The 25,163-nt window shown below is 63.3% G+C and overlaps 6 protein-coding genes across 6 annotated transcripts; 2 read left to right on the top strand and 4 right to left on the bottom strand.

Moving 5' to 3' along the window:
* Window positions 1-485: 485 nt before the first annotated feature.
* VTJ83DRAFT_2911 (uncharacterized protein) lies at window positions 486-4,695 on the top strand (the record flags this gene model as incomplete). The annotated part of the gene is made up of 4 exons (XM_071009234.1): window positions 486-721; window positions 884-1,386; window positions 1,467-4,327; window positions 4,525-4,695. The coding sequence occupies 4 exons, from the start codon at window positions 486-488 to the stop codon at window positions 4,693-4,695; spliced, it is 3,771 nt and encodes a 1,256-aa protein (XP_070866792.1).
* A 785-nt stretch (window positions 4,696-5,480) lies between these two features.
* VTJ83DRAFT_2910 (uncharacterized protein) lies at window positions 5,481-6,600 on the bottom strand (the record flags this gene model as incomplete). Its single annotated transcript, XM_071009233.1, has 3 exons — window positions 5,481-5,685; window positions 5,769-5,878; window positions 6,550-6,600. The coding sequence occupies 3 exons, from the start codon at window positions 6,598-6,600 to the stop codon at window positions 5,481-5,483; spliced, it is 366 nt and encodes a 121-aa protein (XP_070866791.1).
* Window positions 6,601-7,513: 913 nt separating this feature from the next.
* On the bottom strand, window positions 7,514-10,300 carry VTJ83DRAFT_2909 (uncharacterized protein; the record flags this gene model as incomplete). The annotated part of the gene is made up of 1 exon (XM_071009231.1): window positions 7,514-10,300. One exon carries the CDS (start codon window positions 10,298-10,300, stop codon window positions 7,514-7,516), a length of 2,787 nt encoding a protein of 928 aa, XP_070866790.1.
* A 3,309-nt stretch (window positions 10,301-13,609) lies between these two features.
* VTJ83DRAFT_2908 (uncharacterized protein) lies at window positions 13,610-18,598 on the bottom strand (the record flags this gene model as incomplete). Its single annotated transcript, XM_071009230.1, has 4 exons — window positions 13,610-14,077; window positions 14,226-16,958; window positions 17,021-17,458; window positions 17,585-18,598. The coding sequence occupies 4 exons, from the start codon at window positions 18,596-18,598 to the stop codon at window positions 13,610-13,612; spliced, it is 4,653 nt and encodes a 1,550-aa protein (XP_070866789.1).
* A 1,554-nt stretch (window positions 18,599-20,152) lies between these two features.
* Window positions 20,153-21,822, bottom strand: VTJ83DRAFT_2907 (uncharacterized protein; the record flags this gene model as incomplete). The annotated part of the gene is made up of 2 exons (XM_071009229.1): window positions 20,153-21,192; window positions 21,288-21,822. The coding sequence occupies 2 exons, from the start codon at window positions 21,820-21,822 to the stop codon at window positions 20,153-20,155; spliced, it is 1,575 nt and encodes a 524-aa protein (XP_070866788.1).
* Window positions 21,823-22,454: 632 nt separating this feature from the next.
* VTJ83DRAFT_2906 (uncharacterized protein) lies at window positions 22,455-23,846 on the top strand (the record flags this gene model as incomplete). The annotated part of the gene is made up of 1 exon (XM_071009228.1): window positions 22,455-23,846. One exon carries the CDS (start codon window positions 22,455-22,457, stop codon window positions 23,844-23,846), a length of 1,392 nt encoding a protein of 463 aa, XP_070866787.1.
* Between the last annotated feature and the right edge of the window lie 1,317 nt (window positions 23,847-25,163).

The following is a 25,163-nucleotide window of genomic DNA, read 5'->3' as shown; positions in this document are numbered from 1 at the left end:
CGAGGGGAAGAAAATACAGACGGACGACTAGGTACTGCGGGTACAGACCCTCCATGCCAAGACCCTTGTTTCATTTCACCGAGATGGTCGAAGACTGTCCGTTTATCCGTAACCGGCCGGCGCTCCACTGCCAACCCTGGACCCGGGAGGCGGGGCACAAGTGGCAACGATAGGCGGGCAAGGTTGGTTCCAAACCTGGAATTGGCATCAACAACAACAAACTTGCCCCCCCCCCCCCCCCTCCTCGCTCTCAACTCCAACTTGAACCTGCAATAATAATACACACACAAATCAACAATTCAGTCACCACCACCACCACCACCACCACTATCGCCACCATCACACCCCGCCTCCCCTACAACCAGTACCGTCCAACCCCCGACCGACGCGACGACTGGATCCCAACGTTCATCCATACCCGGGTACCTACCTCCCTACCAGCCACACGGTCCGCATTCGTTCCTCCACCCGGGCCGGCGTCCGCCATGGACACCGTCCAGTTCGACATCAACGATGCGCTCAAGCATTACATGAGCGATCCCGCGGGGATCCCCACCCCCGAGGCCGAGGGCGCCCTTGTCGACTGCGAAAACGACCCCGACGCCCTCAGCGACAACGCCCTCGTCAACTCCATCCTCAACCCCATCGTCGACGCCGTCGCCGAGAACCCCGATGCCATCACGCGCAGCTCCATCTTTGACTCGCTGCAGTTCCTGCTCAAGTGCGCTCCCGTCTCCTCTGCCCCTCCTCCTCCTCCGGATCCTGCTCCGCCTCTCTGCCCCCCCGCGGCCCGGCGCCCGAGGCGCATCGCCGCGAGGGGTCCGAGATGATGCCTTGTCGTCGGGGACCAAGCTCCGATGCTAAGCGCTTCCCGCCCTTCCAGGTACACGTCCTCGCTGTCGGCGCACGCCCTGAGCAAGATGTTCGACCTCATCACGTCCGGGCTGGCCGCCGAGGCCGACGTCGCCCACCACGATCTCGACTCGGACGAGCAGGAGCTCATCCCCCACCACAAGCAGCTGCTCGAAATGTACGGCTTCCTGCTGCAGTGGACCATGGCCGCCGTCGAGACCAAGGCCGCCGAGAAGTCGTCGGCCGCGGCCCCCGTCCGCGGCCGCGGCAAGCCCAAGCGCGCCCCCGCCGGCGACGGCCACTGGGACTCGTCGGCCCAGCTCGAGACGGCCCTCGCCACCATGTGCAAGGTCCTGCGCCTCAAGCTGGCCAGGATCTTCCTGACCACCTCGGAGCGCGACACCTTTGTCGGCCTGCTGACCCGGCCCGTCTACATGATCCTCGAGAGCGAGCAGCGCTGCAAGAGCACGAGCATCCGCATGCACGCCTTCAAGGTGCTCTGCATCGCCGTCAAGCACCACGGCCACGGATACGGTGGGTGGCGCCGGCCAGGACCCCAAACGCTGCAACGCCGCCCGAGACGCGCGCCGCTGACCCCGCTGACCCCGCCGCAGCCGCCCAGATCTCCATCGTCCAGAACCTCACCTACTTTGAGCACCTGTCGGAGCCCATGGCCGAGTTCCTGCACATCCTCGCCGAGCAGTACGACTACCCGCAGCTCGCCGACGAGATACTGCGCGAGCTCAGCAACAAGGAGTTCAACAGCAACGACACCAAGGGCCCCAAGTCGGTGTCGAGCTTCATGGTCCGGCTGTCGGAGCTGGCGCCGCGCCTCGTCATCAAGCAGGTGACGCTGCTGGCCAAGCAGCTCGACAGCGAGTCGTACACGCTGCGCTGCGCCCTGATCGAGGTGTTTGGCAACATGCTCGCCTACCTCAGCAAGTCGGACGACCGCGGCGAGAACCACAAGACGCAGATGAACGCCTTCTTCGACGTGCTCGAGGAGCGCTTCCTCGACATCAACCCCTACTGCCGCTGCCGCACCATCCAGGTCTACGTCAAGCTGTGCGAGCTCGAGACGTACAAGTTCCCCAAGCGCCGCCAGCGCGCCGCCGAGCTGGCCTGCCGGAGCCTCGAGGACCGGAGCAGCCACGTCCGCAGGAACGCCATCCGGCTGCTCGCCACCCTCATCCGCACCCACCCCTTCACCGCCCTCCACGGCGCCCAGCTCGCCCGCAAGGACTGGCAGGAGCGCCTCGACCGCGTCGACGCCGAGCTCAACGCCCTCAAGCCGCCCGTCGACGCCCCCGGCCTCGACGCCGACCCGGCCAACGCCACGGTCGACCAGGAGCTGCTCGACGACGCCACCCAGCTCGAGTCGCCCCGCCGGCAGCGCGAGCCGTCGCAGCCCGCCGAGATGACCGACGAGGAGAAGCTCGCGGCCATCCAAAAGGCCCGCGAGGAGGCGGCCACGTCCGAGGCCATCGAGAAGCTGACCCTGACCCGGCGCTACTACACCGAGGCGCTCAAGTTCATCGACGTGCTGCACGACGCCACGGGCACCATCTGCCAGCTGCTGGGCTCGCGCAACAAGAGCGAGGTCATCGAGGCCATGGACTACTTTGAGATCGGCGACGCCTACAACATCGAGCAGAACAAGGTGGGCATCCGCCGCATGCTGCGCCTCATCTGGACCAAGGGCAACAGCGACGAGGGCAAGGGCGTCCAGACGCACCTCATCGAGTGCTACAGGCGCCTCTTCTTCGAGGCCCCCGACAGCTTCAGCCCCAACGACGCCGCCAACTACGTCGCCCGCAACATGATCAGCCTGACCTTTGGCGCCACCCCGGCCGAGCTCACCTCGCTCGAGCAGCTGCTCAGCACCATGATGAAGCAGGGCATGATCCCCGACCTCGTCGTCACCAAGCTGTGGCAGGTCTACGGCGTCCAGAAGCGCGACATCTCGCGCAAGCAGCGCCGCGGCGCCATCATCGTCCTCGGCATGCTCGCCACCGCCAGCCCCGAGATCGTCGTCGGCGAGATGGAGACCATGCTGCGCACGGGGCTCGGCGCCCACGGCCGCGCCGACCTGCAGCTCGCAAAGTACACGTGCGTCGCCCTGCGCCGCATCAACCCCACCGGCCGCCAGGCCGACAAGCCCGCCGCCGCCGCCAAGTTCTCGCGCCTGCCCAACGACCACGCCGTCCTCGTCCGGCTCGCCGCCATCACCGAGGTGCCCACCGACAGCAAGGACTGGTACGGCGTCGCCGAGCAGGCCATCAACGCCATCTACTCCCTGTCGAGGCATCCCGACGTCCTGTGCTCCGACATCATCCGCCGCAAGACGCGCGCCGTCTTTGGGCGGCGGCCCTCCTCCTCGTCCTCGTCCCCCGCCTCCCCGGCGGGCTCCCGGCCCGCGTCCCGCGACGAGGCGGCCCCCGTCGCCGCGGCCACCAGCCCCGGCGGCCCCGCCGACGAGCCGTCCGGCGGCGACCCGGCGGCCCCGCCCCCCGCCTCGCAGCCCGAGCCCGGCCCGGCCAGGAGGAAGCAGGCCAACAAGGAGAGCACCGTCGCCCTGTCGCAGCTCCTCTTCATCGTCGGCCATGTCGCCATCAAGCAGATCGTCCACCTCGAGCTCTGCGAGCTCGACTTCAAGCGCCGCAAGCAGGAGAAGCAAGACAAGGACAAGGACAAGGCGCCGCCGCCGCCGCCGCCGGGGGGGCGCTCGTCCTTGGGGGCGAGCACGTCCTCACGGCGGTCCGCGTCGGCCGCTCACGCCAAGGACAAGTCCAAGCTCGACGAGGACCCGGCCGACGAGCTCGACCTCATCGGCGGCACCACCGAGGACGACTTCACCGAGGCCATGGCGCACATCCGCGAGCGCGAGCTCCTCTACGGCCCCACCTCGCTGCTGGCGCACTTTGGCCCCCTCGTGTCCGAGATCTGCGCCAACAACACGGCCTACCGCGACCGCAACCTCCAGCAGGCCGCCACCCTGTGCCTGGCCAAGCTCATGTGCGTCTCGTCCGAGTACTGCGAGGCCAACCTGCCCCTGCTCATCACCATCATGGAGCGCTCCCCGGACGCGACGGTGCGCTCCAACGCCGTCATCGCCCTCGGCGACATGGCCGTGTGCTTCAACCACCTCATCGACGAAAACACCGACTTCCTCTACCGCCGCCTCGCCGACCCGGAGCCCATGGTCAAGCGCACCTGCCTTATGACGCTGACGTTTTTGATCCTGGCGGGCCAGGTCAAGGTCAAGGGCCAGCTCGGCGAGATGGCAAAGTGCCTCGAGGACGAGGACAAGCGCATCGCCGACCTGGCCAGGATGTTCTTTACCGAGCTGAGCACCAAGGACAACGCCGTCTACAACCACTTTGTCGACATGTTTAGCCTCTTGTCGGCCGACGAGCGCGTCGGCGAGGAGGCGTTTCGGAGGATCGTTCGGTTCCTGCTGGGGTTTGTCGAAAAGGTGAGTCTTTTTTTTTTTTTTCTTTTTTTTTTTTTTTGTTTCTTTGTTTTTGGTCTCTCTTCTTTTATTCCCATTCTCTCCTCCCTCTCCTTCCAACCGAACCCCCAACCGTCCCCCGAGGACGACGACGACGCCCCCTCGGGCTCGAAACAAGCAGCTGGCCGGTGATGCTAACATCCGGGAACCCCCCACCACAGGACAAACACGCCAAGCAGCTCGCCGAGAAGCTCGCCGCCCGTCTTGCCCGCTGCGAGACGGAGCGCCAGTGGAACGACGTCGCCTTCGCGCTGGGGCTGCTGCAGCACAAGAACGACGACATCACCAAGCTCGTGTCGGAAGGGTTCAAGGTCGTGCAGGCGCCCGCCTAGTCTCTTCTCATTCCTGCCGTCGGGAGGGAAAAAATGCAGCACAATGCGCGTTGGCGTCGGGGCGGATGGACCTACCTACGCTTGAGAGCATCGTCGAGGTCCGATTTCTTGGCGTCTGGGCCCGCTAGCGTGTGTGTGATGCGATGCGATGTGATGCGATGTGTGATGCGATGATTGATACCTGTATTCTGAGGGTTGGGTGTAAGGGAAGCGGAATGATTCCTTTTTCTGTTCTTGTCAGATACATGGGCTCTGTCGGCTTCTTGTTCCTGTGGTTGTTGTTGTTGTTGCCATGCTGTGCGTGCATGTGTCTTTGCCGGCGTCGGGCACCGTATCGCCCGGTAGTGCCGCCCTGCTCTAGGTACGCCGTCGTGTCTGATCTACGGTCTCATGAATGCACCGGCCTCCGCGCCGGCGGAGGGCGTGGGATATTCTCAACGTCTTTTGTCCCATGAGGGGAGGGAGGACAGGCGGCACGTCAAGCATGCTGGCCGGAACCATGAAGCCGCCCGGCATAGCCTCACCTGCCGAAACGGACGGCGTGATGGACGCACGAAGCCAACCTCTGCGTGTTTTGCTCGGGCCAGCCTCGCACGCGCCGGGTACACTCGACACATGGGGCTCGCGCTCGCCGTCGCCGCGCCCCCGCGCTGCACACGTCGCCGTCTCTCTCTCCCATCTCGTGCCCAAGCAAGACGAACCACGTTGAAATTTTTTGTTGCATGTATGTACACGATGGCGCTCCCTCGTCGCCCGGCTCCTTCGCATCCAGCATCCATGTTGCCTTAGTCCTTGGTCACGTTGGCCGGCGTCACGGCAAACGTGGGCCGCACGAAGCGGTCCGAGTGGTAGACCTTGAGGTTGCCGCCCAGAAGCTCCTTCTCGCGCGCCTGGTCGGCCAGGTGGCGGCGGAGCTGGTCGCGGTCCTCCTCGGCCTGGAGAAGGGGGATGAGGTGGATGCGGGCCCACATCTTTTCGCGGGCGAGCTCGCTGGAGAGGGGAGAAAAGAAAAGGTTAGCAACCCTCTAGGCTGGAAAATGACGGTGGGAAACAAGAAAAAGGAGGGGACGTACTTTTGCTCGCGGATGCCGTAGATCAGCTTGTACCAGCCAAAGAGCATCAAGAGGGAGGCGCCGGCGAGCAGAGGGCGGGGGCGGAAGAGGCCGCGCGAAGGGAGGTTGCGCTGGGAGAAGGAGATGTTAGCTTCGGGGGGGGGTTTCTCGCTAGGTCGCTTCTCTTGCTCGGCTCCAAGCCGGGGGTCGCTTCTCTTGTGCGTCAAGCTCGCTCGAGCCGGCCAGCCAGCCTGCACCGGTTCCCCCTCCCTGTGCAACAACATCATCTCGTTCGCTGCCACGGCCCATTCCACCCATGCCGGGCTCTTGGACGAGCGACACGCGGGTCGTCGTCGTCGTCGTCGTCACAGCCAAACACAACGCCGACCACGCGCCACCGCGCCGCCAGCCCGCTGCGCATCCCCCGGATGGCAAAAGCGACTGGCTGTGCCGCCCCGTCAAGTCCCATCCCGTCCGATCCCAGCACCCTCTCCCCCCTTTCCCGTTGCTTGGCCCTCCTCAAAACCTTTCCTCTGCAGCAGAGCCGGCGCCGTCCACGCCGCCCCGCGCCCGGCGGCCGCAAAAGCAATCCACAGCCCGCCGATCCGGCCTCCTTGCCCATCCGCAACCCATCCAACACGCAACGTCTCCCACGTCCCGGCTTCTCGAACCCCGTCCATCCCAGACCAAGACGTGGCAACCCCCCGCCAAACAGCGCGGGGCAGACCCGTCCCAACTACCCAGGAAGCAAGGAACCAAGGCGAAACAAAGAAAAAAAAAAAACAGGGGGCAAATAACCCACCTTATACTGGACGGCCTCGTAGCCGCCCGCGGGCGGCATGTCCTGCGGCATGGTGGGCGGGCGATGCGTGTGGGGTCGGATCCGACCTGCGTTGCGTCTTGGGCGCCTAGGTTCCCTTCCCTTTTTTTTCCTTCTCTCTTGCTTTTCGTCTGAGCAGCGACAAGAACCGACGCTCAGGCCCGAGTCCGTCGGCAGGGCCCCCGGTTACCTCGAAAGTGCGCCGGAGGGGGTCGTTGGGTCGGGTGGTCGATCTCTGGGTCGATCCCGCCTGTCAATTCGCTCGGGCGGGGGTTCGGATCGGTGCGATGGCTCCGGCGACGGCGGCGGGCGTTGTTGTTCGTCGGTCGTCGGGTGTCGGCCGGCGGGGAGGAGGGGTGAAGTCGCTGGCGGGGTGATGGGGATGGGGGATGGGGATGGGGATGGGCCTTGGTTGCGTGGTTTCGAGGTTTGGAGCTTTGGCTTGGATTACCTAAGCAAACCGTAAAAGCGGGTTCTGTTGGGTGGGGTACGTCAGGTAACTACCGTACTCAGTACGCAGTATGTCATGCTCTATGATTACGTTACGTTACGCCGGCGTGACCGATAGAGAGCTTCATCATCCTTCTGCACAAGAGATTCAAGACGACTGCCAAATATCCCCAAGACCCAAAACTCGAAAAGAAAAAAAAAAAAAAAAAATGCTAGAATGCTATTTCATTCAACCAAAAGTCCGAGGGTACGAGTATGAATACACGGAAAAGCTCGAAGGCGTTGTGCTTACGCGCCATGGCCCCCCAACCACCACCCAACTCACATGTCTCTCCAAGGCAAGAATAGTATCATGCACGTTCACGCTGGCAAGCTACACATACTCTCTGCTATACACACACACACACAAACAAACAAAAAAACATCTTGTCCCCTTCCACCCAGGTTTCCATCACTCTACCACCCCAACCTCCGCCTGGGCCGCGAGAAATGAACCCTACCCCTTCTCCGCCACCTCCTCTCCCACCACCCTCGCCTTGCCCTCCTCCCCGGCCGCCGCCGCCGAGGCCGCTGCAAAATCCTTGTCCAGCTCCGCCTCAAACTCCGCCTCCAGCTCCGCCAAATCAAACTCCTCGTCCTCGTCCTCGTCCTCCTCCGCCGCGTCCCCGACATCTTCTTGTTCGTCCGCCATCTCCTCGTCCTTCCCGGACGGCTGCCCCTCCGTCTGGTCCGACCCGCCGGGCGTCGGCAGGCCGTTGGTGCCGCCGCCCTTGTCCGGCTCCTCGGCGCCGGCCAGGTACTGGCTCCGCAGCGACGACGGCCCGCGCTGGGACGTGGTGCGGCGGAGCCGCTTGGCCGGCGTTCCCTCGGCCCTGTCATCCTCGTCGTCGTCGTCCTCGTTGTTGCCGCCGCGGTCCGGCGCGTCCTTGCCGTCGGCGGCGGCGACATCGTCCCTGTCGGACTCGTCGGTGTTGTCGTCGTCCCCCTCGCCTCTGCTCGGGCCGCCGTTACGTTTCCGCTTCAGCGGCGCCTGTGCCGCGGCCGCCAGGGACGGGGTCTTGCTTCGGCTCCGCCTCCGGGCGGTCTCCGACTCGGAAGGCTCTTCGCCGTCGCCCGCATCCCTGGCATCGTCTTCATCCTCGTCGTCGTCGTCGTCGTCGCCGTCGTCGTCGTCTCCGTCGTCCTCTTCCGAGTCGCTCGACACGTCCGCCAGGAACTCGGCGAGCTCCTGGTCCACGGATTCCCAATTAAGGTTCTTGAGCGACTCGATCGAAAACGACCCGTCCGGCAAGACCCCCGGGTCGATGTCGTCGTCGTCATCGTCGTCGTCGTCGTCCTCCCCCTCCCCTTCCGACGGGTCCTCCTCGTCCGCCGGCAGCTCCGCCACCTGCCCGTTCGCGCCGATCAGCTTGAGCACCGGCCTCTTCCCGCTGGGCGACCTCGTTGCCTCGTTCTCGTCGCCGCCGCCGTCGTCGTCGTCGTCGCTGACCACGGGCTGGGGGTTCTCCTCCTCGCCGACCAGCCGCGCCGTAAACAGGTACGGCCCCTCGTCCACCGCCTCCCACCGGCTAAAGCACGCCGCCAGCCACTCCTGGCTGACGATCTTGATGTGCGGCCGCCGCCGCGCCGCCAGCAGCTTCTCGCGGCCGGGCTGCGCGGCGTTGACGACGAGATGGGTCGTGTGACGCGACACCTTGGGCAGCAGGCGGGCGCCAAAGGACAAGATCTGGAGGCCGATCTCCGAGGTGTAGATGTCGATGCCGCGGGGGAGGACGCCCGACAGGACGATCTTCTTGCCGGCGAGGACGGTGGATTTGAGGTCGTCGAGGATCTCTCCGGCGTCGGGGATGGCGTCGAAGTTGACCTCGGCGGAGCCGCGGGCGGCGTCGTACTGGGCGTAGAACTCGCGGTGAAGGGTGGCGAGGTGCTGCTCGAGGAAGACGAGCTCCTCGTCGTCGTCTTGCAGCACGCGATGCCGCTGCGAAGGCGGGGACGAGGAGCGGGATTCCGAGCTGTCGTCCGAGAGGATGGTGGCCTTTTCGGCCTCCTCGTCCTCCCGATCCAGCTGCTCCTGCAACGCCTGCAGCGGCCGGTCGTGGATCTGCTTCTCAAACTGCCGCTCCTGCTCTTCCTCCTGCTTCTTGGTGAGAGCCGGGTCATCCCCCGCCGCAGCCAGGGCCTCGGCCGTGGGAGCGACGGCGGCGGCAACAGAGATCTTCTTCTTTTTCTTCTCCTCCTCCTGCTTGGCCGCCGCGCCGTTGGCGGCCGAGCTCAGCAGGTCCTGGCGCTTGGGCAAGAAGCTCGAGTTGATATCGCCGATGCCCTTGAAGAACTCGTACGGGGAGACCTTGAGGAGGTTGGGGCGGTTGCGGGGCCAAACGTCGGACCGGTCGTCGATGATGGCCACCATGTGGGTGCTCACGGGGAACAGGCGCTGCAGGCTCTTGGCAAAGATGTTGCCGTTCTCGTCGCGGCTGATGACGCGGGTGCCAAACAGCTTCTTGTCCGGGTCGACGACGCGCGCCACGTGTTGGGCGTAGGCGCGCGTGCCCATGGTGTAGACGTGCATCTCGTACATGGCCGAGATGCGCTTGAGGAACCCCGGCAGGCCGGGGCGCATCTTGATGTAGTAGGTGCAGCGGCGGGCGAGGTCGCCGGGCCCGTCGTCGAGCTGGAAGCTCTGGACGTCCTTGACGGCGTCGTGGTTGGGGTTGGTGGGATCGCGCTGCCACTCTCCCACGGTGGGGTCGATGCAGGCCTGGATGATGGTCTGGTCGAGGTCGACGACGAGGGACAGCTTGCGGCTCCGCAGCAGGCGGCGCTGCAGCTCCTGCTCGGTGCGCTGGGCCTGGGTGGCGCTGACGGTCAGGTTGGTGTGGTCGTGGACCATGCTGATCGGGGCGCGGGCCGTGTCGCGCGTCTCGGCGGCCCAGGTGACGCGGGTCATGTCCTGGCCGCACATGGCGCAGAGGCCCTGGAACTGTATGTCGTGGGAGCAGTCCTCGCGCACCTCGATGACGGGGCGGTCCGAGGTGACGCGCTCGCCCTCGCGAAGGAGCCAGCGCGCCACCTCGCCGTCGACGGGCGAGTCCCACGTCACCAGGGTGGTTTGTTCCTCGAGCCATGTGTCGCCGCGGATCTTGTCGCCCACCTCGCGCATCCACTTGAACGAGTACTCGAGGAGCGGTTCCGTCTTTTTGATGCGGTCGCCGGGGGATTTGAGGAGCTTGACGACCGTGATGGGGTACCGTAGCCGGCTCCCCAAACGGACGGTCTTGGTCATGGCGAGGGGGGGTCGGAGGGGGGTCGTCGGAGGGGGGTCGGAGGGAGGTTTGGAGGGGGGGTTGGGAGGGAGGAAGAAACGATGCTGGATCGCAAGAGGTTGTTCAGGCCTGGAGGGATTTGCGATACCTGGATGCGCCTGTCATGTCAGTTTGGATCCGGGGTTCCAGCGGTCGATGGTGCGGTGCGGTGCGGTGCGGTGCGGTGGTGCTGGGTGGGAGCTTGGCCGACGTACACTGCTGCTGCTGCTGTTGCTGCTGCTGTTGCTGCTGCTACGCCTCCAGACGATGATGCGAGATGGGAGTCAATTGGCACGCGCATTTCTCTGCGCGTCCCGAGATGCCCCTTTTGCAGGAGATGGGGGTTCGTGTCGTTGGATGCGCCCGTCGTCGAACCGTCCAGCGTCGGTCGCGTTGTATGAATGGTCCAAGAAGAAGAAAGCTCCAGCACAAAAAACGGCCCGAGCTCCAGGCCGCGAGCGGTAAGTGGGGCCCGATGGTTACCCGAAATAGACTAGCGCCACGCGGACTGCCGAGCTGGTCCGAGCTTCTCTTTAGCTCGGGTGGGTCTGTTTCTGTCAAAGAGAACCCAACCAAGCAACGTGGGACAGAGACGCTCCCGTTTCACCCGCGGAACCAGCCGAGTCCGGGGTGCACAAGGACTTCCGCTGGCTGGTGGTGGCTGCGGCAAGAACCCGGTGTGGTGGTGGTAGTAGTAGTGGTAGTGGTGGTGGTGGTAGTGGTGGTGGCGGCGGTGTTGGTGGTGAAACGAATGGCGGATGGGCCAAAACAAGAGGATGCCGAGGATGACGACCTATGACGGGATGGCTTGCGGGACAAAAGAGATGGATTGGTTACCACGTCCATTGGGAGTAGGTAGGGGGGGGTAGGGGTGGTAGGGGGTGGGGAGGGACGGTCAAGCTCTCAGATCCGGTCGGTAGGTATCCAGATCCAGCGGGCCCGGCTTTGGGGTATCCAGCAGGCCCGGCTTTTAAAGGGGGGGGGGGGGGGGGGGCTGGGTCGGGTCTGGCCTTTTGTACCTTGGCGACGGATGGAGCTGCCTTCCAGATTGCTCGTCCGCTGCCCGTCCCAGCCCATCCCAAGTCTCCTTGGCTTCCCTTGCGTACCACCACGCCAAGCTGCCAAGACGCATGACCTGCCTCAGAGCCGTCGGGTAGGTCTCTGCGGGGTCCGAGGTGGCGGATGCGGCGGATGTGGCTGCTTGCAACGTTGGCAAGGGGGGGGGGCTCGGGATCTTGTCGTCATCATCCTCGTCATCACCTGAGGGAGCCCCCCCCTTGACCTGTCTTGCGACGACGGGCAGCTTGATCAAAGAGCCAGCCAGTGTCTAGATGTGCTTTTCTGTAAACAAGAAGACAAGGAAAATAAAAGCAAAGCAGAAGTCGTAGAGTTCGTTAGCCTCCCTTGGTCCCTTGGATTGTGCACATGAGACAAAACCTCAGGTGATGAATGCCATTTGGGGCGCATTTACACCAACATTAGGTAATAAGGTAGAGTTCTTGCCAACCTCGTACCCAACGGAACGGAAAAAAGCGAAAAAAAAAAATTAAAAAAAGAAAGAAAGAAAGAAAGAAAGAAAGAAAAAATAAAAGAAAGAAAATCTCAGACGTACCTAGCCATGGAAAGACATGGATGAAATCCTCAGCATGCCGGCATCAGCAAGAATATTACTATGATTATTTCTCTGACGCTGCTCAGGTTTCAGCAGGAATATTACTATGATTATTTCTCTTACGCTGCCCAGGTTTTAGCAGGAATATAGTACCCCGGGAAATCAGATTTCCCGGCGGTAACTATCGTCCCCTGGTATACAAGTAGACGACAGTTCATTAGAGGTACAGGCTTATCACGTAGTTCCGTCTGTGCTGGATTCGGCAGGTCTCTCTCTTCGTGTCTCTCGACAGAACACACAATAATAATACAACCCGTAGGAAAAAAAACAGGTCTTTGGAAAGTACTTACCAAAGAGAAAAGAAACGAGATCAAAAGAAGAGCAAGACAGAAGAGAGATTGAAAAAAAAAAAAAAAGAATGAAAAAAAGAGGAAGAGAACCTGCGAACGAAGTATCACGAGTACACAGACAGGTTTACTGTTTGCTCTTACACGGCAATACTTCATAGACGCAGTATCATAGGTAGGCACATATCGCATCGTTCAGTCCAAGCTCCGAACAACACGGTTTTCCATGCACCCTCGCAGCAACACTGAGCGCGACAGATACAAGGCACACATCAGGTATTGCCTCGATTCGGTAGGCAGGTGAAATACCCTGCAGCAATACGTACCTAGGTAGATCAAGCGGCGCATTCCGTCCACCTGGATTCGCCATTCTAAATATACTCTACTTATTGACTGTACCCTCCCCATTGATAGAGCCGGTCCCCCCTCTTTGCCCACCTACCCATCCGGGTACTCGGTATTTCCAGGGGAGGTTTGGAGGACCGACAAAGGCATTGAACCATCGAGCAACGACACTGGGACGACCTAGGTATAATTACCCAGTTGCATTACATGGCACCGCCCTCAAGGTGCCCAGGTACCTACCTACCTACCTACCTACCCACCTGGCTTTACGTGGTTTCAATACCCACCCGTCATCGCCATCTCGATTCTGCATTCTCACAGAAAAAGGAAAACCGTTGGATGTCCATCGAATCCAGTCCAAGCAGATAAATTAGGCGTATCCCCCTATTCCACTACCTACCTACCTACCTACTACCTACCTACCTGCCTGCCTACCTAGGTACCCTACTGTATTAACCCGTGTCCCCCCCACTTCATGACGACATGCCGTCCCAGGGCCAACGCCGAAACGCTAGGTAGCGTAGGCACCGCTGGGATGTCCACCAGAGCCGACGACATCTCAACGCCAAACACACTGGAAACAGAACAAACAAGACAAAACCAACAAAACAGACAAACGCAACGAGAACCCCCTCCTCCGCAACCTCCTATCCCTCCATCTCCCGTGGCCCTCTCCCTCTTCTGCAATGCCAACCGACGACGCGGGAGAAAGATGCTGCCGCGCGCGCTTCATCCCCTCTGCCTCGGATGACTCTCGGCTGCCGTCCTATCATGCCGCGTCGCGTAAAGAGTATGGCGCCGCTATACGCTGTATCATTACCGACCCCAACAACCCAGCCACTCCTGGTCCCCTTTCCTCTAAGTATAAAAAGAACAAAACGAACAGGGAAGCCAACGTGATAAAAAGGCAAACAAACAAACAAAAAGAAAAACCCACAAAATCCCAATGCAACAAGCCGAGGGAACCAAACCTCCAACCTCCAACCTCAACTCATTCCCCTCTCGATCCCCAATCCCGTCGCCGACTCCTGTTGTTCTCCCCCCGAAGCGGCACCCTTCTCCTCCCCAGGCCCGACCGGAGCCTTCCTCTTCCCCCCCAAGCCCGCCGGCAGCGGCGTCGCGGCCGCGGTCCTCCTGAGCACCGCCTCGTCCACCACGTCTCCGCCGTCCCCGCCCACCACAAACGTCCAGCTCTCGTCATCCTCGTCGTCGTCGTTGTCGTCCAGCAGGTCGCGCGACCCGTCCGGCCCCGTGCCGTCCCCGCCGCGAAGACCGCTGCTGCCGCCGCCAACGGTCGTCGTCGTCGACGATGACGAGCCGGGCGCCGCGCGGGCGGCCGCGTCGTCGGCCGCCGCCCTCCGGTTCTTGTTCCGGCTTGCCTTGGCCTTGATCAGGTTCGTCGCGTACTCGAGGTCGCGGTAGAGGCACTGGACGGCCGTTTCGACGCCGTTTTCCTGCACCACCTCTGTCAGCTTTTTTTCTCTTCTTTTTTTATTTTTTCTTTTTCTTTTTTCTTTTCTTTTTTTTTTTTTTTGTGAAGAGGGAGGGGGGATTTCTTGCCCGCAGGGAAAGAAATGAAAATAGGGAAAAAAAAAGACTCACTTTCCGAATCTGCTCGCCCAGCACCCGAGCTTTCGCAATCAACCTCTCGCACGTCGTCGCCATCCACAGCGCCCTCCCAAACGACACGGGCCCCCAGCTATCCAGGCAGATGCCCACCCCCAGGTCCTCGACGCGCGAGCCGAAAAAGTACTGATCGCCAAAGAAGGGCCGGATGATGGTCGGGATGCCCGCCCGCAGGCTGGCGCCCGTGGTGCCGCTGCCGCCGTGGTGCGCCGCCGCGTCCACCTGCCGGAACAGCCAGTCGTGCGGCGCCGACTGGATCTGGAAGATCTCTGGCGGGAGCTCGGGCTCGGGCTTCTTGTCCCTGCCGGGCCCGGCGGCGGCGGCGGCGGCGGCCTCGGCCTGGAGCTCGTCGTCCTTGGCGTGCTTGCCGGGCAGGCGGTCGCTCCACCCCTTGCTCAGGATGCACCGCACGTCCGCCGCCAGCACGGCGTCGATGACGTCCTGCGTCATCTTGGCCGGGTCGGGCACCAGGATGGACCCGAACCCGACGTAGACCAGCTTCTTGCCGTCCTGCCTCGCCTTGGCGATGAAGTCGGTCAGCTCCTTGGGGGGCGTCCAGCCCCGGCCCTCGTCGAGGAACCAGTACCCCGTGACCCGGATCCAGTCGCTGTAGTCGAGCGGCGGCGGGACCACGTAGGGGCTAAAGTTATACAGGAACGGCACCTTGTTGACCTGCAGCTTCTCGAGGTTCGTGTTGGGCAGCCCGAGCGTGTTGTTCCGCCAGCGGTTGATCTGGTGCGCCGTCGTCTTCCAAAACACATTGTCAAACATGACGTACGTCACGTAGTTGTAGGCGCCGCCGAGCTTGTTGCTGGGCATGACGAAGGCGTGCGGGTAGGTGCGGGTGCGCGTCCACGGCATGGTGAAGGCGCGAAAGTAGGGGATCTCGAGCGCCTCAGCGATGTGGATGCCGGCCATGGCGCTGGGCGACTCGATGAGCAGGTCGCTGCCCTGGCAGGCGGCCCAGGCCGTGGCCAGCAGGTCGTCGAGCCAGCCGCGCATCTTGGCGTTGGCCTCCTTGAGGAAGGCCCAGGTGAAGGTGCCGTTCTGGATGCACAGGTGCATGAGCTCGGCCGGGTCGCCGCCGACGTAGGCGTACTCGATGCCGTGCGACTCGATCCACGGCCGGAACTCGGCGTGGGTCGCGATGCGCGGGCGGTGGCCCTCGTCGAGCAGCTTCTTGCAGAGCGCGATGTACGGCTGCACGTCGCCGCGGGAGCCGATGGTCAGGCACGTGATCCTGAGCGACCTGGCGGGCTTGAAGTTGAGAAAGGACGCCTTGGGGTCGTCAAAGATGATGGTCGGCGCGTCCGACGGCTCGCGCGGCGGCAGCGGGACCGCCTGGCCGCCAAACTCCTCGGCGCGCACCTTTTGGAGGGCGCTGTGCTCGGTGGCGGCGGCCTGGGCGTCCTCCGACTCGGCGCCGTCCGGCAGGCTCGCGTCGCGCAGGTAGCGCGACGCCTCGAGGATCTGGAGCAGCGTGATGGCGCAGTCGTCGCGCACCTCGGCGCGGTGGAACTCAAAAAAGAGCTCCTCGTGGCCGCGGATCACCACGACGAGGCCCGCGTACCCGAACCGGAAGCCCTTCTCCTTGTGCGCGTTCTCGATGTCGCGCAGCGGGAGGATCAGCTTGGTGCGGGTGCCCGGGAGCAGGCTGCGGAAGCAAAAGTGGCGATCGCTGATGTAGATCTTGCCGTACAGCGGCAGCAGGCGCATCAGGTGCCCAAAGTAGGCCGCCTGCAGCTTCTCGCCCTCGGGCAGGGCAAAGTGCGCGCGGAACCGGGCCTCGGAGCTGGCCCGGTCTTCGGGGCCGTCCCCGGGAGCGGCGTCGTCGTCGTCGGTGCGAAGCTCGGGCGGGCCGTCGTAGTGCTTTCCGCCGCCCTTCCACATGCCCGACACCTTTTCCACGTAGCCCATGGACTCGGCGGCCAGGAGGTTGCTCATGCGCCGCGAGTGGTCGCCCAGGTAGCCGATGAGCGCGTTGGCCTTGCGGAACGGGTAGCCGCCCATGCTGGCGATGCTCTGCAGCGTGGGCGTCGCCGGGCCCGCCTCGGCCTCGTTCTCGTTGCGCGGCGGGGCCGGGAGCGACGCCAGGGCGGCCGGAGGCGGCCTGCTCGCCTCGGCAGGCTCGTTGTCGTCCGGGACCTTGGGCGTCCGCACGAGGGACGGGTTGTGAAAGACGTCGCTGTTCCTGAGGATCTGGCTTGCCGACGGCTCGTCGCTGCTCGCCGAGACCACCATGGCCGACATGCTCGCCTGGCTGGGGTCGCCGACGCTCTGGACGTACGAGTCGCTGCTCTCGTGCCTCTCGTGCCCCTCGGGTCGCGGCCTGCTGGCCGACCGCCGGCGGCCGTGAAAGCCGCGACGGGGGGATTCGGCCTGCGGAGCGCTCGGCTCGGCGCCGTGGCGGGACAACGGGCGGGGCGCGTCGAAGCTGCTGCGCAGGCGGTCGGCGCTGGGCCGGGGGCTGACCCGCGGACCGGGCGACGAGCCGCGGGTCTGCGTCATGGGAGAGAGCGTGGCCCTGACGCCTTCGTTGATCTTGCCGACGCGGGCGCCGGCCAGAAGCTGGCTGCTGCGGTCGCCGCTCAAGCTCGTCCGCTTCGAGGACGGCTCGCTCGACGCCGGGGCTTTGGACGACGCGTCTTCGACCAGGATCTTGAGCACGTTGATGGCCTCCTTGCCGTAGCTAAAGAAGGAGAAGAAGTACTAAAGGGGGAGGAACGTTAGCCGATGAAGGGAAACGCGCACATCAACGCGCGTCGGCTCACCTCGTCGATGGCGTAGGTTTCGTCGTTGTCGATGACGCGGATCTTGCACGTCTCGGCAAAGTCGAGCATGTTGGTCTCCTCGATGTCGATGACGTTCTCGATGGGCAGCGAGATCTTGACGCTGTCGCCGTCGTTGTGGGAGCGGAAGATGACGCGCTGCAGGCTCTTCACCCACTCCTTGGCGCTCTGGGGGCTGTCGGCCCGGAAGTAGTAGGTCCGGTGGCTGGTGGCGACGGCAAAGTTGACGCCTTCCTTGTCCTTATCGGTGATGGTCGCCGAGATGCCGTAGCGCAGGTCGATCTGGCCGTGCGGAAAGTAGAGGTCCTTGGGATCGCGGTAGTACGAGAGCACGTCGCCCTTGAGGCGGAACCAGTAGCGGTTGTACTTGGGGTTACGCTTGCCGCACTTGGAGAGGTAGCCCGACTTTGCAACCTCGTGCTGTCGGGAGAGGTGGCGGGGTCAGCAGGACACATCACAGAGCGGACACGACGGCCATCGAGGGGATGCGTGTCCGGACGAGGGGGAGGAGCCGGGGGGGAGGGGGGGGGGGGGACAACAACGTACTGCCTTTTTGGGGAGGTAGGCGTAAAAGGCGATGTGGCGGGCCGTGATGTACATGTAGCCTTGCAGGAGGACATGCTGGAGGAGCCAGCAAGGGTACTCCTCGATGACCTCCTCGGGCTGGTCGAAGCGAAAGATGTCGGCGAGCTTCTTTGCGAGCTCGGTGGGGCCGCCGTTGTCCGCGGCATCGGCCGCCGCCTCGGAGCCCTTGTCCTGGCGGGCGGACCGGTCGCCGCCGTCGAAGCTGGGCCGCGCCTCCATCTCGGCGCGGGCCTCCAGCATCCTGCTCATGACGGGCGCCGTCCTGCTTTCGGTGCGCGTGATCTCGATGCCCGGTATGGCATCTGACGCGGGGGCGGCCTCGTCACCCGGCGGCTGCGGGGACGATTCGTCCGATGTCGGTTTGGAGGACCTCGGGGGCTTGAGCTTCTCGGCAAAGCCCGAAACGGAGCGGTAGAGGCGGCTTTCGGAGATCTTTCTGCGGTGGCCGCCCGCATCGGCCTTGGAGCGCGCCGCCTTTTTTTGGAAGACGGTCGTCTGGGCAAGGCCGTGGGCGCCCGGCAGCATCGACCGCCGGGGCTTGGGGCCGGCGACGGTCTTGGACAGGGCATCGTCGGCCCTGCCGTCGTCGTCGCCCTCGTCCTCGGAGCTCTGGCTCTCGAAGCGACCGGCAAAGTCGGCCTGGCTCCCTGCGGCGGCGATCAGGCCGAAGATGCTCTGGTTCATGTTGAGGAGCACGCCGCGGCCGTAGCCGCCCGGGCGCAGCACTTCTTCTTCCTTGTCGGCCTTGCCGGCGGCCTCTTTTAGCCGCTCGGGGAACTCCATGTTCTCGGCGTACTCGCTCTCGGGGCGGCGTTTGTGCAGCTTCCGGGATGCGCGGCGCCCGCGGCCGTCGGGGCTCGCGGGGAGGGCGGAGGGTAGCGGTGAGGACGGGCTCGCAGCGGGCGGAGCGGGGTTCGCGGTCGGCTGGAGCGTCGGAGGTGTCGCCGGCGGCGCGGGGCTTGGTGCGGGATCCATGGCGGGCGGCGGTGGTTCAAGGAAACGGTATGGCGGACGGACAGAAGGGGCGCTGTCCTGCTTTGCGAGGCGGGAGACGAGCGTGCCGGGTGCCTGCTGTGTAGAGGTTGCAGGACGACCCGGAAGGCAAGGAGACGGAGAGACAGGGGGTCTCGTCGGCGGGTGGGATCAACAGCCACGACGGGACGTCCCCAGCAAACCTGACGTGGGCCTCGATTTGGTGTCCGGCGACGGCTGTTCCATCACTCAGCAGACGATAAGGGACATGCGAGCCGATGGCGTTGAGAAAAACGATGTACCAAAAATGGGTGTTGGACAAGGAGCCGTTGGCCAGTCACGATGGCCGTGCCGGCGTCTGTCATGCAGGGAACAAGGTCAGCGGGTCGGTCGAAGCGTGTGGCCGTCTGCAGCGGGTGGGTGGTCCGAGCTGAGCCACAGCGGTCAGCATCACCAGGTATCAAGAGGGCTTGAGGCGAACGCCGGATGGCTGACCAGGTTGGACGGTGCCTGGGCTGGGCTGGGCTGCTGGACCGACAGGACGGCGGGTTGGTCGGGGGGGAGCGGATGGATGCCCAGTCCCGTCACAAGGCGTGACAGGGGTGATAACTAGTTCCTATAGGTAGGTAACTAGGTAGTCCGTCGGTAACCTTGTTCAAATGATGATCCACACAAGATGCCGTCCCGCCTTGGCAGACGGAGGGATGGATGCCTGCGTCAAGAGCTGCCGACGATGGGCTCCAAAAGAAATGCTACTAGATCAAAAAAAAAAAGAAAAAAAGAAAAGAAATGCAGCTCAGCTGGAATCTCGTGGGAATCTTGGTCTGGTGAGTTTCAGCCCGTTGGTGACCGGGACGGAAGCATGGCCAGTGTTCAGGCCCAGCCCTCGTCGACACATGTGCCTGGGCCCCTCGTCTTATCGTTATCGGACAGTGTTATCATCAGATGCCATGACGCAACGTGCCGGCAGTTGCGCCATTATGACCCGCTGACCTGGATCGGCTCGTGCCGCGGCCTGGAGCAATGAATGAATGAAGGAATGAGTGCATGACCTGGGCGCTCGGTGTGGTCAAGATTCGACAAACAGGAAGAAATAAAACAAGAAAAAAAAAAGAGAGAGAAAGAGAGAAGAGAGAAAGGAAAATGCAAACTAAAAAAATAAATAACTACTGTGCAAATGTACGAAATTCGCTGCCTTTGGCAACCACCGCCAAAAATGATTCTACTGTCGTACTGTGTATGTCCATTTCCCCGTAGAATATGCTCCCACCCCTCCCACCCAGGCCACTCAAAAAAAGGCCCTAGACAAGCACCACGCTGGGGATATATCCAAACCAAGAACCCAACGCCCAATAAAAAATAATACACCAAAAAAAAAAAAAAAAAGCACGGTGCCAACCCTCGCCAAGCATCACAGCAAGCATAGCAAGCATGCATAGGTACACAACACACATACAATGCCCCGCCGACAGAGGGTGAGGCTGGGGGTTGTACCCTCAAGACCCAGACCAGAGGCCCGGGGTGCGTTTCCACATGCCCGACCCATCATGCCTCGGTTCACATCCACAAGCACAGCTTGCCGCTGGCGTTCCCCCCGGCCACCCAGTCCATGGTGGGATGAAAGTGCGCCACGGCCGGGACCGCCGTGATGCCGTCGCCGTCCAGCTGCGCCAGCTGCTCGCCGTCGGCCGAGAACACGTCGACGAACCGGTTCATGTTGCCAATGGCAAACTTGTGCAGCCCGTCCCGCGGGCTCTTTTGCCACTGCGGCTTGAGGATCGTCACCCACCGGCCCGTCTGGTTGTTGTGCGGGATCTTCTTGACGGGGGCCATCTGGGCCTCGGTCAGCTCCAGGCCGGGCTTCCACTCGCCGGCGTCGGGGAACGCGTAGATCTTGATGGTGTCGTCGTAGCTCGACGTGGCGACGTGGCCCGCGCCGCTCCAGCTCGCGTGCGACACGGACAGCCGAGACTCGTGCGTGCCCAGCAGGGCCGGGGCGCGCTCGGCGGCCTTGCCCGAAATCTTGCGCAGGTCCCAGATGCGCAGGGTGCGGTCCAGCGACGCCGTGGCCACCAGGTGCGGGAGCGTCGGGTGCAGCGAGAAGCCGCCAATCTTGTGGTCCGTCAGAGCCCACATGTCGGCCTCGGCCGGCTTGGTGCGCAGGTCGTGCCTCCCCAGCGTGCCGTGCATGGTCGAGAAGAGCAGCAGGTTCGGGTCCAGCGCGGGCATGTCGAGGGCGCTGATGGGGAGGTCTTCGCTGGGGTCGGCCGGGGCCCAGACCTGCGTCGAGAGCCCCTTGTCGAGGTCCAGCTTGCGGATGGACGAGTCGTACGAGGCGGAGAAGACGGCGTTTTCATCGGCCGGGGAGAAGTGGAGGGCGGAGATGGTGCGGGAGTGCGTTTTGAAGGCGGAAATCACGGGATCGGGAATCTCGGCTTCCTCGTCGTCGTCGTCGTCGTCATTCTCGGGCTTGACGGGCTCTTGGGAGGCGTCAAAGACGCCCATGGCGCCCTCCTTGTCGCCGGCAAAGACGATGGGCTTGGACTCGGTGGGGTGAAAGCCCATCGAGTAGATGCGCTGAGGGACGATCTTGATGGCTGGGCAACGGTTAGCGAGCCGGGGGTGGGGGGGGGGGGTTTGCGGGAGGTTCCGGCGGCGGGCGGGGGGGGCGGTAGTCGGCGTCACGTCATACCTTGAACCGGCCATTTCTCGTAGAGCTTGAGCCCGCTCATGCGCAACCTCAAGCCCTTGAGGCCCTCGTCCTTTGTCTCGTTGACATCCTCGTCGGTAAACGTCCGGACGCCAGGCTGCGCGCCCCTGACGGACAAGCCCTTGAGCCCGGCAAGGCCGTCCAGCCCGTTCTCCCACTTGCGTCCCTCGACCTGGATATCCCCCAGGTTGAGGTCGTCGTTGACGCGCATCCGCTTCGCCTTGGCCTTCTCGGCCTCGGCCTCGGCCTCGACCTCGGCCTTGCGCTTGATGAGCTCGGGGTCGGCGCTGAGCCCCGCGAGGCGGCTGCTCTGGCGCGTCGGCCGGACGGGCTCGCGCTTGACGGGCTCGCGTTTTGCGCGCGTCGAGGTGCGCTTGGGAGGTTTGGGAGGAGCCGGCTTGGGGATGATCTTTGCGGCGGTGGTGCTGATCTCGCTCAGGAGCGCATTGTTGGCGGCAATGTTCTCGAGGCGCTTGCGCTCAAAGGCGCTCATCACGGGTTCTTTTTTGGGCGGCATGGCGGGTGATGACCAAGGTAAGAAGATAGATAGGGAAAATGATTACGAGAAAAAAAAAGAGAGAGAGAGAGAGACAGGGAGAGAGAGAGAGGGAGAGAGGGCGGAAGAGAGAATCTTGAGAAAATTAGTTATCTTGTTCCTCCGGAGAGCTAGGCCAGGCAAAAAGACCAACCGAGGGCGTCCATCACGACCCCGACACGCTAGAAAACGCCATGTGTGGAATCAATTCCATCCAAGCGCGTTCGGTAATGGCGGGAACGCGAAATCACGGGGAGCGGTGGTAACGTAACACAATACGCCGTCCGTCACAGGTACTGCGTAACTATGTACTGCGTACCACAGGGGAGGCAACGGCCGACAGGTCCACAGCTTGACACCTCGGCGGCCCGACCGCCTGGCACCTCACGTCACCCGACCAAGATGTGAAAGTGGGGACCTGACGGTCCGGGGGCTCCGGTCTTGGCAACCTGCAACTTTTCCATGTTCCGCAGAACCTGGGAAGGGTTTCTTGAAATTTTCGGATCCCAAGGTTCAACCACCTCGTACCAAACCACCAAGGCCCTCAAAAAAAAAAAAAAAGACTCGGCGGTGGTCATAGCCCGAGATCGTGCCGTCTCCGGCTCCAGCCTGCCATGTCAACCTCCACCCTCCTTCCCTTCCTCTACCAGACCCGAACGCTGCAACGGCTGGCCCGGAGCGGTGCTCCTCGTGCCTGGCGCGCCCTCCTGCATACGACCCCCACCCCCCACCATGTTGGAGATCGGCCGCACGTCAAGCCGCTCAAGACGAGGCGCGAAGACAACTCGTACATCCCCTTCGACCTGCCCGACGGCTACGTCCATGGCGATGCTGCCGAAGATGATGCCCAGTCCAGCTCGACCCTGACGCCCGCCGAGAAGGACGTCTTCAACCGCATCTTTGAAGAGATCGCCGAGCGCCGCGGCGTCAAGACGGCCGTCTGGCCGCCTCCTCCCGAGCTCTCCGAGGCCGCGCCCGACGAGGGCCCCGCCGAACCCCCCTTGCCTCCCAACCTGGACAACGCCGAGGTGTTTGGCGTCCGGACCGAAGAGCCCCAGCACGAGCTGGTCCAAAACACCTTCAACTTCATCATCCAGGACATCACGGAGCCGCGCCGCGCCAGGAGGGCCGGGCGGGCGCCGGAGCCCAAGGACGAGCCGGCGGTCAGCCCCGACTGGGAGCACGCCCTGCAGCGGTTCCCCCCGAGCCTGCGCCGCGCCGCCAAGCTCGCCCTGAGCACCATCCACGAGGACAGGCCCGCGCAGCGGCAGGCCATCGCCGACGCCATCACCACCGTCAAGCGCATCCGCCGCGGCCCCAAGGACTCGGACGAGCTCCTGCGCAAAAACGAGAAGCCGTCGACCACCGCGGTCCTCAACGAGGCGATCCGCCGCGAGGAGCGCATCCGCGTCGAGGCCAAGATGGAGGCCGCCCGCTCCGACTTTGAGCTCTGGGACGTGCTCGAGGAGGAGGTGTTCTCCCTGGTGCACAAGCTCGGCATCGACGCGGTGCCGGGAACGGCGGCCGACGGCGCCGACAAGAAGAAGAAGCTCCCCCTGGACGCCTACGGCCCGCTCTACCCGGCCTACCTGCTGACCGCGCTGCGCCTGCTCGACACCCACTTTGCTCGCACGTCCCCGCTGGCCCTGCAGATCCTGCCGCGCGTCAAGCAGCTCGGCGCCGCGAGCTACGTCCTCGGCGTCACCACCCCCTTCTACAACCAGCTGGCGCACATCATGTGGAACCGCTACGGCGACCCGGCCGCCGTGTTTGACCTGCTCGAGGAGATGCGCGCGGCGGGGCTGTACTGCGACGAGACCACGCGGAAGCTGGTCCTGTCCATCCAGCAGTTTTTCCAGGGGGTCGGCCAGGGCCATTGGGGGCCCTTCTTGAAGGAGGTGGCGAGTTTTCCCGAGTTTGAGTTCAAGCTGATGCCCAGGGTGAAGCATTGGCTCACGACGGCCAATGTGCACATTTATGAGAGGAAGAAGGGCTTGATTGTTTGAGACAGGGTGGAGGGGGGGGGGGGTAATCCATTCCCGTGATGGCCGCCACGGCCGGGGATCGGACGGATCGGGAATGGGGGATTGGTTGTGCGCTCAATGACCATGTATAATGACCATGTATACTATGTACAACAGTGTATGATGAATGGGCCATGCTCGCATCTCTCTCCCTCTCGGGTGGTGAATGGATGAGGCTTTGCCTATAGTAGTGTAGAAAGCCTGACCGGTTCTCGAGAGGCCGTCTTGTGTTTGTTTCGTGACCTCACATGCTGCGCACTGCTATAGTTAGTACACGTGGGTAGTTATCTCGCAGCCCGAGAGCCACCATCCTTCCCTTCCTGCGGCCTTTTCCCACCTCAGGTCCCCTCTCTGCTACTCTGACGTGCCGCGTGCTGCGTACTGCGTACACAGTACACAGCAGCCTCAACAATTTCGCCGTTTGCCGGTCCCCCGACGGGTTTCAGACGACGACGTTTGCGTGTCTGAGGCGCGGTCTGGGCCAGGGTGGGCGACCGCCTGGCGAGCGACGGGGCGCAAGTCCCCCCCCCCCCGCCCCCCATTGGCCCCGGCGGCCGTTGAAGGCATGGAAGCCTACCCCGTTTCAGCGCGAGACATGCTTCGCACCATCCATGCGCCACGCCCTGACGTGGTTCTGCCAGAACATCCATCGCTTCCCACGGCCCTTCACCGCCTAGCCTGAGACCGCACATCCTTCTGTCATGTGCCCACCGCGGCTCCATGCCTCGGATCCGTCAAGTGGGGCCGGCGGGTGGATCCCCCGTCTCACATCGGCGTCCGCCCCACCATCGCCCAACCTCCGGGCCCGGGCGACCCCTGTCTCGCCCCGGGGCACGCCAGACCCCCCCCCGACCCTGACGGGCCGTCCAGGGCCCACCTTCCGAGCCGGGTAGCCCAGCTTCCCCCAATGGTTAGACCCAACGCCCAAACCCCAACACGACGCGCCGCCAGGTGGGTGGTGAACCGGAAGGGGACTTTGCTTTTTCCGCCTCGCTTTGAGGAGGAGCCTGGCCGGCCCGGGGTGACGTGGTGACTAGCCGGACGAAACAGACAACGAGGGGGCGTGCACGCAACGGGAAAGCAAGGAAAAGGGGAAAAAGAAAACAGGAAAAAAAGAAAAAAAGAAAGAAACAACGACGATAACGCGGGTCCACCCCCGGAAAGGCCGGTCAGGTGGAGAGGTCAGGTGGGTTGGTCTGGCCGTGGGGAAGACGCTTCATGGGGCCGAGGATCTGGAGTACTTGAATCCCAGGCCCGGCACGGCAGCAGATGCCATCGTTTGTGAAATCCAAGCCCGGG

This window comes from Remersonia thermophila, chromosome 3 (assembly GCF_042764415.1).
Source record: "Remersonia thermophila strain ATCC 22073 chromosome 3, whole genome shotgun sequence".
Taxonomy (NCBI): Eukaryota; Fungi; Ascomycota; class Sordariomycetes; order Sordariales; family Chaetomiaceae; genus Remersonia; species Remersonia thermophila.
The sequence above is the reverse complement of the archived record's forward strand: the minus strand, read 5'-3'. Positions and strand labels throughout refer to the sequence as shown.